This window comes from Penicillium hordei, assembly GCF_028827395.1.
Source record: "Penicillium hordei strain IBT 12815 chromosome Unknown utg000003l_segment0_segment0, whole genome shotgun sequence".
In the NCBI taxonomy this organism is placed as follows: domain Eukaryota; kingdom Fungi; phylum Ascomycota; class Eurotiomycetes; order Eurotiales; family Aspergillaceae; genus Penicillium; species Penicillium hordei.
This window is the reverse complement of record NW_026623144.1, coordinates 3,023,558-3,036,460: the sequence shown is the minus strand read 5'-3', so window position 1 is coordinate 3,036,460 and position 12,903 is coordinate 3,023,558. Positions and strand designations below refer to the sequence as shown.

At 46.2% G+C, this 12,903-nt stretch overlaps 5 protein-coding genes across 5 annotated transcripts; 1 reads left to right on the top strand and 4 right to left on the bottom strand.

The window, feature by feature from the left end:
- Window positions 1–567: 567 nt before the first annotated feature.
- N7537_006374 (fungal specific transcription factor domain-containing protein) lies at window positions 568–1,458 on the bottom strand (the record flags this gene model as incomplete). Its single annotated transcript, XM_056897431.1, has 3 exons — window positions 568–603; window positions 652–766; window positions 818–1,458. 3 exons carry the CDS (start codon window positions 1,456–1,458, stop codon window positions 568–570), a joined length of 792 nt encoding a protein of 263 aa, XP_056753216.1.
- A 2,009-nt stretch (window positions 1,459–3,467) lies between these two features.
- Window positions 3,468–5,084, top strand: N7537_006373 (MFS transporter; the record flags this gene model as incomplete). Its single annotated transcript, XM_056897430.1, has 6 exons — window positions 3,468–3,497; window positions 3,547–3,567; window positions 3,628–3,685; window positions 3,743–4,377; window positions 4,453–4,555; window positions 4,603–5,084. The coding sequence occupies 6 exons, from the start codon at window positions 3,468–3,470 to the stop codon at window positions 5,082–5,084; spliced, it is 1,329 nt and encodes a 442-aa protein (XP_056753215.1).
- Window positions 5,085–5,242: 158 nt separating this feature from the next.
- On the bottom strand, window positions 5,243–7,237 carry N7537_006372 (cytochrome P450; the record flags this gene model as incomplete). The annotated part of the gene is made up of 9 exons (XM_056897429.1): window positions 5,243–5,330; window positions 5,395–5,469; window positions 5,526–5,683; window positions 5,745–5,855; window positions 5,919–6,233; window positions 6,296–6,604; window positions 6,662–6,868; window positions 6,924–6,952; window positions 7,012–7,237. The coding sequence occupies 9 exons, from the start codon at window positions 7,235–7,237 to the stop codon at window positions 5,243–5,245; spliced, it is 1,518 nt and encodes a 505-aa protein (XP_056753214.1).
- A 445-nt stretch (window positions 7,238–7,682) lies between these two features.
- N7537_006371 (nuclear transport factor 2 family protein) lies at window positions 7,683–8,175 on the bottom strand (the record flags this gene model as incomplete). The annotated part of the gene is made up of 2 exons (XM_056897428.1): window positions 7,683–8,110; window positions 8,166–8,175. 2 exons carry the CDS (start codon window positions 8,173–8,175, stop codon window positions 7,683–7,685), a joined length of 438 nt encoding a protein of 145 aa, XP_056753213.1.
- Window positions 8,176–9,209: 1,034 nt separating this feature from the next.
- N7537_006370 (Polyketide synthase enoylreductase) lies at window positions 9,210–12,287 on the bottom strand (the record flags this gene model as incomplete). Its single annotated transcript, XM_056897427.1, has 8 exons — window positions 9,210–9,277; window positions 9,331–9,504; window positions 9,573–10,394; window positions 10,466–10,711; window positions 10,767–10,807; window positions 11,127–11,319; window positions 11,370–11,932; window positions 11,992–12,287. The coding sequence occupies 8 exons, from the start codon at window positions 12,285–12,287 to the stop codon at window positions 9,210–9,212; spliced, it is 2,403 nt and encodes an 800-aa protein (XP_056753212.1).
- Window positions 12,288–12,903: the final 616 nt, after the last annotated feature.

Genomic DNA, 12,903 nt, shown 5'->3' with positions numbered 1-12,903 from the left:
TAGCCACTAAAATTTTAACTATCATATTGGGCCCTAAAGCTATCGGATTTAAGTGCTTGTTTTTTTTTCAAAGCCAAAGGCAGAAATGTGGGCTGTGGATCGTAGCGCAGCTGTTGATATGTTCATTTTATTCCACTTCATCGCGGTGGCACCTACTATTTATCAGCAAACTCCGGATTCCATCGCATCGGACATAGGGATAACGCACAGTTTCGTCCGATACACTTGAACTCCGAGTTAGTCTCGGCCGAATCGTATCTGGTGATCGGACTTCTAAATTTTGCCATCAAAAGAATGACCTACAGCTTCTCAGCTTGAGCCTTTGATCATATTACAAGGCTGATACATGCTGCTCTCAGTGGAAATATCGTTACCTACGAAACTCTGCAAATGTTCTGATACGGAATGATGATATCTCCGATTTTGAACCCGACAAATTGTATCTACCCACCAAGAATTCCCTTTCGTGTTTTCCTAAGGATTTCGTCCATCTAATGACTAGTTAGTGTGGCGTAACAAGTTTGACAACCATCTGAAAAATCGCCAGAGATGTCCAATGTAAAGACATCAAACAGCGGGAAGATTGCCAACGCTATCCAAGTTCTGAACAAATTAGTACGGAGTCAAGAAACCACAGATTCTATATCTTACCCAGTTGAAAAGATCCGCCCCAAACCATTCCCGCATATCGGTCCAGTCTTCAATTCTGTTCTCGAACCGAGTTCCCGAATCCGCCGGTTGCTGGTCTGCTGCGCCGAATTGAGTTCTGGAAGAAGTCATTCAGCTGAACTTGCCATCACGATGAAGTATAACCTACTGTAATTGAAGAAGTATGCGATGCGCTTTCAAGCATATTGCACTTCGACGAGAAAGGCTCTCCATTCGAAGCACGAGTTTGTTTAACTCCTCCCGGTACGAGCCCGATTCAAAAGATGATGGCATATCCAGAAGGCAGGAATTGAGTGCCACAGCAGCATGAAGCGCCTTCAAGCTCGTAACACCTCTAAGCAACCATAGATAGGGCCGAAGCAGTGGAACTTCGTAGATCTGACGATGGATGCCAAGTAAGGCGGCACTGGAGGTTATGCACCTGTCTCTGGATGTTGCAAGGAAGCATGGTGACTGAGAATGGCGAAAAGGGCGATGTAGAAGAAGGTAAAGTTGATGTGCATAGGTTTGTAGAATGCACCAATAGGCGTAACTGGAATCTAATATGTTTGGGGCACCATCCACCAAATATGTCGAGTCCCATCTCTGTTGTTCCTCGGCGATTATCGCATCAAATTCCCCCAACGGCTCTGCCTCAAGTCGCGAGGGACCAGATATGTGGTGACAGATCTGAGTGGAGATCCGGAAAAGCCGGACTTTGAACATCATCACAGACATCTGCGTGGGCGAACTAGATGGCTGCGAGATCCCCTCTTGGGTAATATCACCATCATTGACATCTGCGGGCATTGTACATTTTATATCAAGAAGGAATGACATGTCGATATCCCGAAAGAGAATGGCTTGATAGGTATGTAGCGTCAATATGCCAACCCAGCAGCGTCGGCGTCTCTCAGTCTCGAGATGATTAAGTCCCTGGGTGTCAACATTGCACCGTAGGGCTATGCCGATGTTTAAGGCCATACCCAACAAGGCCCACCCTTGATCGACAGACTCGTTGTGAGAAAGATTATATATCACCATCAGCAAAGCCTCGAATGTGCTAAGTTTATGTCGGATAAAAAATTGATCTTGTACAAGACAAACCATTGCAGTTTGCTGAAGCCGACGGGACAAAGTCACAGCCTCTTGCTCCTGGAAATGAGACCCTTTTGGCCATAAATCCACCAGCCTAGGATCACTTGGCTCCATAGTATTCAATGTCAAAGAGCACATGGAAAAGAGTAAGGCCAGCCAAGACAGATCAACTTCATAGGGGTGTTGCATAAAGGCAACATACTGCTTCTGGAATGTTGGGCCATGGAGAATGGGGAATAGAGCAGAGATATGATTGAAAAAATGAGAAACCAGACAGTCGCAGCTGGTTCTAGAGGGTAAAATATCAATAATATCCCGAAGCGAGATACTCGGGCCAACTGAAAAGGGTGATAAAGTGTCGGTTGCTACGACAGGATCATCTTCCGGACACGGCCGTTGAAGAACCGCTTCCCAGCGACTATCTTGGGAATCTTGATTTTCGTCAGGTCCCAACCGCTCAGCTCGACCGCCTGAATAACTAGCAACATGTTGCCTCAATGGGCCTGAGGGGGCGGCAGGCCTTTTCCTGGGTCGCACATTTGACGATGAGGGATTGGACGTTGTTCGATGAACGTTAGTGGATGTAGTCGGGACAGTAGGGGTGGTCAAGAATGAGCACGACAGCTCGCATCCTCGCCGCGTACAAGCACCACAAGGCTGTTGACGATCACACTTTAATTTGGAGCATCGGCAATGCTCACAGCTGAGGACTTTCCGCTTTCGGCGATAAGGAGATCTAGGGCTTTCCGCTCGACCCAGCCCATCGCGGGTTGAGGAGCTTTGGCTCATTGTATTCTAGAAGTTACCTCGTACACGGAGTTGGAAGTCCGATAGGCATTGTAAAATGGATAAAATCGATAAGTGTGTTTCGGAGAAACGGACTGTGGCGTGAGTGACGAAAATCGGGGTTTAGGCGGCTCGGAGAAATCGGGTCACAGTTCTCCGAACTCAGGAGCATCTCCGATGCTAAGGGGATTCGGAGTTCATCGGATTTAGTTCGTCGGAGTTTGCCTGCCTTGTGATTTAGTGGTATATTTTCTCGACAATTCCTGTTCCCATCGAAGATGTACGCACCCGCACGTCGGCTACCTCATTCCTTGCAGGGTGCATATACCATTCTTACGCAAGGTATATTGCCTTGGTATATGGACACAGCTCAATTTTATGCTGTGCATCACCGTTTTCTAGGCCAGTTTGCGCTGCTTTGGGTATTCTACCGTGGAAGACAGTGTGAGTGTCGGAAACCCCGTTCCAAGGTGGACGTTAGGTCTGCGAGATCCCATACGAAAATTACTAAGCTCAGTCTGGCAAATGCGACTCAATCGATGATCTGATAAGAAAGAATATGCATTCATAAACGAGAGGGCTGACGGGGAGAGAGAGAGACAGAGCGAGAGATCTATCATATCCTGGAGGTGCCTGCAGGACTAGTCCTGGGCCCAGGGGAATCTCTGCAATTAGTCATCGTCTGTTCGTATAAAATACCTAACTATCGATTTATCAATATTATGTCTCTCTGAAATCTCCCTGAAATATACAACAGCCCATTCTGATTTGCGTATAACTGGTCTATTTTACCTCTCATTAAGCTTCTGGTTCAATTCCAACCCACCACCTCCACTACTAGCAGGGTGAGACTTGCTTTCATCAATATGTCCGGCAACCGAAAACAGGGAAACCCTCCGTGGGGTCTAAGATGGAGGTCATCGACTATCTTCATCATGTCCACAGTCTCAATGTCAACATTCACAGTAAGGACCTCCGTGTATCCCCATCGAATTATAGCTGACTCTTACCTAGGAGTTCTTTCTCTATGCTATGGTAAGTTGAAAGATCCCTCGGAATCGACTTGGCTTTTGCATGGAGTTCATAACTTTCTAGATAGTGCCTGTTATGCCGTCAGCGCTGGTGACGCGCGCTGGAGTTCCCTTCGAACACCGTCAGTTGAAGATCGAAGCAGCACAATCTAGCGGAAATATCTAATCATTGGAAACAGGTGAATACTGGGTCAGCGTCCTCTTGATGTGTGAAGCTGCAGTGTCTGTAACCTGCTGTCCCATTTTCGGGTTTCTGGTTGATATTTCAGGCACCCGTCAACTTCCCTATCTTTTTGGACTCACCCTACTTGGCGCTTCAATGATTCTCCTCGCTTTCGCAAAAACACTGTCTATTTTCATCATCGCGCGGCTGCTCCAGGGCGGTGCGACGGCAATGGTAGCGGTCGCTGGGCTTGCCCTAGCCACGGATTCCTTTGACAAGGATCGATTAGGCATTGCAGTTGGGTATTTGGGTTCTGCCAGCGCGTTGGGTTTTGTACTAGGCCCATTTCTAGGTGGGCTAATATACACCCACTTTGGATATGAAGCAGTTTTTGTGATGGCTGCTGTTCTTGTCGGTGTCGATTTTATCCTCCGCGTTCTGTTGATCGAGAAAAAGGTCATGGAGAGTTGGATTGATACTGATACAGAATCACCTGATGATAATAATCAACACATCACCGGAAATCCCGATCAATGTTCCTCCACTAACGAAGGAGGTTTCCTTCTGCTCAACCTCATCCGGCAACCGCGAATCCTCATCACCCTTTGGGCTCTTCTCGTAATCGGGATTTTTTTTTCTGCTTTTGATGCCGTGAGTTGCTTTCCAACTCCACCTTTTTTTTAAAAAAAAAAAAAAAAAACGAGGAATCTATATTGACCTCGCCAGACCCTCCCCATATTTGTTGAGTCTACATTCCACTGGTCCCCAGTGGGAGCCGGTTTGATTTTCCTTCCAAGTGCTTTTACATCACTTATGGGCCCTTATTTTGGTATGTCTGTTAGCCACCACACGACGTGCAAATGTTAACCTATATAGGATCTATTTGTAACCATTATGGTCCACGGGCTATGGCATTTACTGGATTCATCCTCCTTTGTCCGACTCTAATCTGCCTTTCTTTGATTGAACATAATTCCTGGCCTCACATTGCTACCCTGGTTGCTCTTTTATGTTTGACTGGTCTTTTCATAAACGTGGGTCTCCCTGCTTTGTACGTGGAGTCCCAGGCTGTCCTGGACGACATGGAGTGCAAAAGGCCAGGAATTACAGGCCCTAAAGGTGCTATAGCGCAGGCATTTAGCTTGCAGACGATGGCCCAATTCATTGGATTGTTTTTTGGTCCGCTGTGGGGTGGGTTTATTGAGTATCATTTTGGATGGAAGACTATGGCATGGACTCTGGGCTTGCTTGCCTTTGTAACAGCAATTCCCATGCTATGGTTGAGTGGCAAGGTCCATGATGCTAAAGATGATGTCGGCGGAGAGACTGAACCACTTTTGGGAGACAGACTCGAGTGATAAGGGCATATCTTATATACTGTACCCGTCAGATCAATTTAATATAGTCAACCCGTGAGGATACCAGTCAAATTGGAACATGTTGACAGTGAACTCCTCCGCTGGTCCTCTTCTGGTGCTCTGTGGAGAATAAATACAGAATAAATTGGCAAACGCCTTCAATCAAGCCTAGGCTTGAGCGTTGCTCGCAGGGGTCGTCCAGTGTAGTGTATAGAAGCATACGCCTTGTACTTCATGTCTTCCTCGCTGCGTTTTATCCAGATATTAGCAAGGTCATTCACAGAATACCGGGCCGGAGTGGATGGCTTACGTTGTTTCGTACAGAGAAACCTCAAACCTGCGAAACACAGCAGCAAACGCGGCAGTTATTTCCATGTATGATATACTAAACCGATCAGCTGTTAGGTCGGTACCTGCAGCATGGAATTGTAGTTCACTTACTTTTGGGCAGGACACATTCTCCGTCCTTTGGAAAAAGGAACGAGAGACCTCTCAAGCTGGGAATCGCCCGTCGCCCATCGCTCAGGAGAGAATTGTTTAGGGTTTGAAAAGACGGTCGGGTCCATGTGAACATAGACGGAAGTGGTGGCAACAATGGTCTAAAGAAACAGAAACGGTTATTGTTTATCATAACGACGATCGGATTTTTAATGCACATACCCCAGGTGGGACATAATTTCCATCAATCTGAGCACCGTTCGCTGTGACCACACGAGGCATGCCGGAAATGACGCCGTGTGTAAAGCGAAGGGTTTCCTTAACTAAGCCTTTCTAATCAACATTTAGTGACATGTCGAACGCAAAAATTTCCATCGTGGTCCAAGTGATACTTACCAAATAGGGAAGGTTTCGGAGAATTTCATGGTCTGGAATTTGATCCGATGGGTTCTTCCAGACACTTTTGAGCTCTTCATACAGCTTATGCTGTGCTTTGGGATCTTGGGCTAAGTGGAAAGTCCCATAAGGCAGGACGTTGGAGATATCAAGAACTCCACCATGCATCACTCCGATTGCTTCATCCAGAAGAGCTGATTCTGGGAGCGGTTTGCCATTTCTTTCACTGCCTGGCTTCGTCATGTTGCCAATAAGAGTGGCTCTATCATTCATCTCAGAGGACGAAAGATTATAGTGCAGAATATTAGTCATTAACTATGCAACAGTCAACACGAAGGACAATCAAGATGGAGGCGCAGGGGATGAGTGGAAAATACCTCTGTCATCACATTCCGTTGGTCGTAACTGAATTTGAGACTGGAGGGAAGATACCTCGCGAAGTCATGGAAATGACAGGTCACTGGGAAGTTTCTCATGAGCCACATAGTCCAATCGAAGCTGTAATATGTTGACATTGCGAGCGGATTACGGAACTTCTCGTTTTCGAGTCCGCGGAGTCTGTCAGGAATGACGGCAAATATAAACTCATTGATTATATCCAATGCCAGGCCACGGTATCCCAATGCTAGCTCAATGGGCTGATGATTTTCCACGCTACGTTGCAGCAGGTCACAGAATCGTTGTACCTACAGAAGGTGAGATTCTCGATTCTCTTTTAGTTACTAAAAGGAGATACAACATACATTGCGACGGACAATAGTTTGAATATCGTCCATATGATTGCGACCGAGGAGAGGGGACATGAGCTTCAATCGCGCGGCATGCTCTTCTCCTTCAAGTCTAAACGAGGAGTCGGGCAGCCCGAGATGATGGTAGAACTCTTGATCTTTGACTGTCTTGTTCTGTGCCGAGAAGATATCATGGAATGCTTGGGGGTTGCGAAAGTGCAGCTGAAGAACGGATTAGTCAATTTATCGACGATTTTGTTTAAGCGATGACACGCACAGTGTTTGGTGTGATTCGGACAACCGGGCCTATTGTAACAAGCGGTTAGAGCGGTGATAGAGGAAAATGAAGAATAAGGATAACTTACCATAGACTTCATGGAGGTAAGTTAATTGTTCTACCAAACGCCCATCTCGCCAGGTCTGGTGATAAGCTCTGTATAGACAGGAAACAGCTGCCAGTTTGGGACCAGGATATTTGGACAGAGGATGAAGGTAGAGTCGATAAAATACCAGTGCGACAAAATAAAGGAAGGGAGTCACGACAAAAATTTCCTTTGCGAAGGGAATATTAAAGAGAAATGGATTATCCATCGTGTTGTCTGGATGATAAGTTGAACTGATCTCGAAAGTGCTATAGAAACCAGCGGGTGAAAATGAAGTAATAAGGCAAAATGGACTGGTCAGTCTAACCCTAACCTTCGAATTTTATCTATGAGACATCGCTAATTGGCATAATTATAGTTCTTATTTCGGCTCTTTTCGTGTCGATCTTCGCATCTTTTTCTGCGTTATATAAATGGGTATCTTGTACTCTGCACGCTTCGAATGCTTTCTATATTTCATACGTATGTATTGTGCTGCGTATGCAGGCAAACATTAGTACATTACTAGCTTATATACCTAGGTACATAGTAGTATCTCGTAAGTGGTGTTGGTATGCATTATTTCTATTATTCCTTCAACCAGTCGAGGTCCATATCCGTGGCCCTGGCCATGATAGACCAAGAACAAAGATAGAGAGTACATATCTACAAACCTAATTGCCCATCGCAGAAACCATTTGCTTCCTCTCTAACAACGGACGAGGATCCAAATAGACAGTGAAAAAGCTCATCTGGTCTTCTCCAACTCGTCTACCGAAAACTGCAAGGCCGTCGATCTTAATGATCTTCTGCTCCAGATCCCCCTTGACTACATATTCAATCTTGGCCTCCTGGTAAATCCGATCCGGCAACACATCCACATGGCCAATTGTATGTGTCATGCTATCAAGAAGGGAGAATTGCTTTTTGAAGAAACCCTTAATGGCGTCGTGACCCTGCAAGGGAGGCTGTCCTGGAAAGCGCATCACGCAGTCTGGGGTGTAGAATTTGGGAACGGAAACATCGGGATTGAGGGCATCACCCGCTGCGTGATATTGCTGAAGCCATTCAATGGCGGATGTTTTGATTTCCGGGGTATCCACTGCGAGACGTGTTAGACACGCAGTTTTGCAATTCGTTAGATGCAGGGGGAGGACAAGTGGACATACTATTGGGGCGAGCTGTTGTATTGAATTGTTGAATTGTTGAATTGGGAATTATGAGTTAGGTTTGAGAAATTTGGGGAACGGCTCACGTCGGGGTGGGAAATATTTGGATCGTCGGTTAATAACACTGAGACAGCGAGTAGTGTGATCGGGCAGCTAAAAAGTAAAGATAAAATCAAATCAGTTCGGATTTGTTCGGCCTAATTCTTCAGCACTGGGTAGCGAAGAACACTAACCTGCAAAGTCTTAATTCGATGTGGACTAATAGCTCAAAGTGGATATGCATAGGTTCATTTCAGGACGTCGCAAGCTGTGTACCTCCAGCTCTGTCACAATTACGTCGAATAATCACGCATTCAGTTACCACATAGAAACATGATCTACATTTACATTGGGCAATACTATGTGGGGCAACGATATATACCTTTTACATCTCATTTAATGTAGGTAGTTCAGGGACCTCGGGAAGTGGCTTGGATCAGTACACGATTTCAGATCGCATCGGTACATATGCATATTGTGTGCTGTATCGCACCTAGATACTCCAGAGTTGCCCCACAGTTCAGCTTGTTTCAAAGTTTCTTCAGGAATCTTGCAAATGCATGGTGGAACTGTGGATCCATGGCGGGACGGCACGAATAAATTACAACCATATATTTACCTTAGGCCTTGAAAGATTACGAGCGTATGTATTACATGTACTGAAATTGAAAACGTGAAATAACATACCGAAACAACTTACAAGGCAATAGAAAACAAGCTAGATACGAGTCCCAGAAATGATTCACAAGGCCCAAAATCTCAAATGACGCCTAGCCAACCTAATATCATGACGAGTACGTAATCAGAGCTCTCATGGTTCATTAATATTGATGAACACAAAAACAATCATTATTCTCAGAATATATATAAACATGGCATTATTATGTCGAGAAATTTTGGTATGTTGATAGAGCACGTTATATATAGTATGAGCCAGCATTGGGCAGGTGGCTAGCAGGGTTAGGCCATCAATCTCAAGCAGACACATTATTGTCATTCTTTGGGCACTTTGCCCTCCATAAAGAAGAGGGATGAGGCGCCATTGGCGAGGCAGATAAATGCTACAATAGAGTTAGTCAATGGAAGTCGAGGGGAATAAAACTAGCAGTCTTACCCATTATTACGTTCATATAGAAGTATCCAACAGCATCGACTAAAGATCCGCAGATCAAAGGTCCCAGCATTAACCCAAGACTGAAAGAAACCCCGTACAGCGAGGAAACACGGGATGATCCCCCATGGGCCCCGAAGATGAGGGGATTCTTGGCCTGAAGGTCTTTGGCGAGGGCTAAGATACGTGTCAGCATGTGATATGGGTATAAGGCGATAGAAAGTCAAAAATGACACCAGACTTACCTGACATTTGCTGACCACCCGAACCACGCACCAAGCAGAGGAAAAGGCCAATCGCGGACAAGGATGCCAGGTGAATGGCTGTCCCGGCTTCTTCACTAGCCCACGGAAATCGACTGTCGCCGGGCATACCCAGGAGAACGAACAGCGGAGTTAGAATAACCCAACCGGAAAAAGTAATAGATCGGACACCATGTCGGTCTCGAATCGACCCGGCCACAGGACCCAATAGGATGGCAGGAATCTGCAGGCAAAGAAACATCATCCCAGCAGGTAAGCTCTCCCAGCCAAATGCGTTACGCACATGTAAAGGAAGAGTAGTATCAAACCCAGCAACGACGGCAGAAGTGGTCAGGCTGTTTAAGAGACCGGACAGGACCCTAGGATCGCGAAGCATAATGCTGTAAAAACCACGACCTGATGCATTCTCCAAGCATTCGACTGATGGACCAGCTTCGGGGGCTTGATTAACGTCAGAGGATTCGGAAAGTAAGGAGGTGGTCTCATCTGGGGGAACGTCTGTGGCAGAGGAGCCGGACCCGGGGGAGCTGGCAGGTTGGTTGGGGATCATGAGACGGGCGACCATGTCCAAGACAAGCACCGCCATCGGGACGGACCATGCTGGCCAGTATCCAAACAGTTGAAGTAGCACACCGGCGACCATGGGTCCTCCAACGACGCCTGTTGATGCGAAGGATCTGGCAGTACCCATAACCTGTCCCATTTTGTCGTTACTCGTGATATCAGTTATCGTAGCTAGGCCAATAACCCATGTAGCAGATCCTGCGACACCTTGGATGATTCGTCCTAAAAAGAGCGCCCATACTGAATTGCGACCCGAAGCACGAATGGTCAGCTTAAATTCGCACAACCCTGATTATAGAGATGAAACATACGTGAAGGAGTGCAGGCGACGAGAATTGTGCCTATAAGACATCCGGTCAGAGCAAAAAGTAGCGGGATCTTCTTGCTTGGCGTTTTGTCCGCAAAGTGGGCGATAATGGGACCGGAGATCAGGGAGACAAAACCGTGGATTGTGAGCAGCGCAGTGGTGAGACTTTGGGTATGCGAGGGATCCAAGTGTAGACGGTCTTCGAGCATATATCCAAGGATTGGAACAATGAAGCCAAAAAGGAAGGTTTCTTAATTGTATCGTCTAGTTAGCGTAAAACGAGAGAATGAAGGACGACGACGAACCAGCAAACAAAGCAATGTACATGGACGAGATGATGAAGTATCTAGATGAATTAAACCCATATCCGGAAGGCTCTGGATTATCCATATTGACCGACATTGTGGTTTGAAAGGGAAACTATCCAGCAATATGAAAAGTCTTGACATAGGACATGGAGACATGGAAATAGAGTTTAATATGTATGGTAATTTACAAAATTTATGACAAATGGTTTTTTATTCCCACAATGTACGTGGGTAGTTCAGACCTTGAGAGTTCTATATTTCAATATGCAATATGAAGAGGGGCAATTGGCAATGCATGGGCATTGAAACTCATTATGCTATATTTCCTATAATGATCGCCTTTTTAGGGATTCTCACAACATCACGACGGCCTTTTGAGCACTCATGCCTTGCCGCACTCTGTCCAATCCAACCTGAACTGACTCCAATCCATGGCCAACCACCAACGGCTCTGGTGTAGCTTGGAAGATCTTTTTCTTCAACGCCTCAGGCAGGAAATCACGGTAAATAGCTTTGCTGACTTCATTCTCTACGATGGTCCCTGCCAGCACTATTTACGAGTCAGTTAAATTCATCAAACCCAGTAAGTGTCAGCCTTACCTGCTTTAGCCTCAATTCCATGAAGTGACATCTCTTCTGGGACGGGGTTTGTGGTCATGACTTTCTTGTCCTGCTTCAACGCGAATACAATATCCACACACATCTGCACGGTTGGCTGCTTGGAGATCGAGTCCAGGACGCCCGCAAAGTCCACACCGCTCAGAGCCTGGACTATCTCATCCTTCACAGATTTGCTGTGATAATCAAACACCTTGGACGCACCGAGACGAAGACACTGTTCATGGTTCTGTGGACTGGCGGTGGTCACGACTTCATAGCCTGAAGCCTTAGCCAGTTGGATAGCACAACTACCTACACTAGACGCGCCGCCCCATACCAAGAGAAACTTGCCGGTAGGTTTGGGAGTCACAGAAGGATGTTGAAGATGAAGATCTTCCTTTTGATACAACGCCGCGGCAGCGGTCGAAAGCGCACAGGGGACGACACAGCCTTGAGCGAACGAGACATCGGCGGGTAATGGACAGGTTAAACTCGAAAGTAGAGCGGTATAGTGTTGGAATCCGGCGTGGCGGGTATAGGTGCTATCCATCCCAAAGGCATGTCTGATATCCACCCGAGTTAGTCGAGTATACGTGACATTCTGAACAATGTGAAGTCAAACCCGATCACCCGCTGTCCAACTGTCAGATCAGTGACATTTGACCCTACTTCCACCACTTCACCTGCGACATCGACGCCAAAAATGTTGGGATATGGGATATAATCCAGGAATGCAGTTTCTTGCAACATGTAGTCACATGGGTTGATTGCGACGGCATGGTTTTTCACCACTACCTCGTTTGATTCGGGGGAAGGGTAGGGCGCTTTTTGCACCACGAATGGTCTGGCTTTGGGGCTGAGTGCCCAAGCAGCCTTATTGAGAGGCTGGTTGGTCAAGTGAATGTGTGCTGCTTTCATTTTGGCAATGATTAAGTAGGGAAGATAGATAGAATGAATAAAAGGCCAGAATTTCAAGAGCTCTACTAGACTGGCTTGAGACAAAGTACACCACTTCTGCTTGAATGATAAAATTATGACTAGGTCTCAATAACCCCCACTATGTTGTAAGTTCGGCCTTTGAATTAAGCAGGGATCTTCCAACTAATTTTCCTTCAGCTCGTAGGAACATAATACTTTTTCCATGGCATTCTTAGAACCAGTAAAAATCGGATACATTCAGTGTACGGGAAATTAGTGGAGAGATCGGATTCCCAAAATACTCCAATAGGATTGATTACCGCTGCCCCATCCTGTACGTGCCGATATTCATTAGCGTAGTAGGGTGCGTAAAGTGGCCTGCATCCTAGATCGACTAGACAGAAGCCGGGGAGACCCGAGAAGGCATGAGGAAAATGGCACGGAGTACTCCGTGCATAGTAGGAATTATGACTTGCCTAACTGCCCGAAGACGGTATTACGTACAAAATGAGAACTATGGACCTGTAGCATGCAAGTGCAGTTCGCTTTGAGACAAGTTATATTCTCCTTTTGAAAAGGACATCTGTCCAGCAGGCGACCTCCTATCAATAGTGAT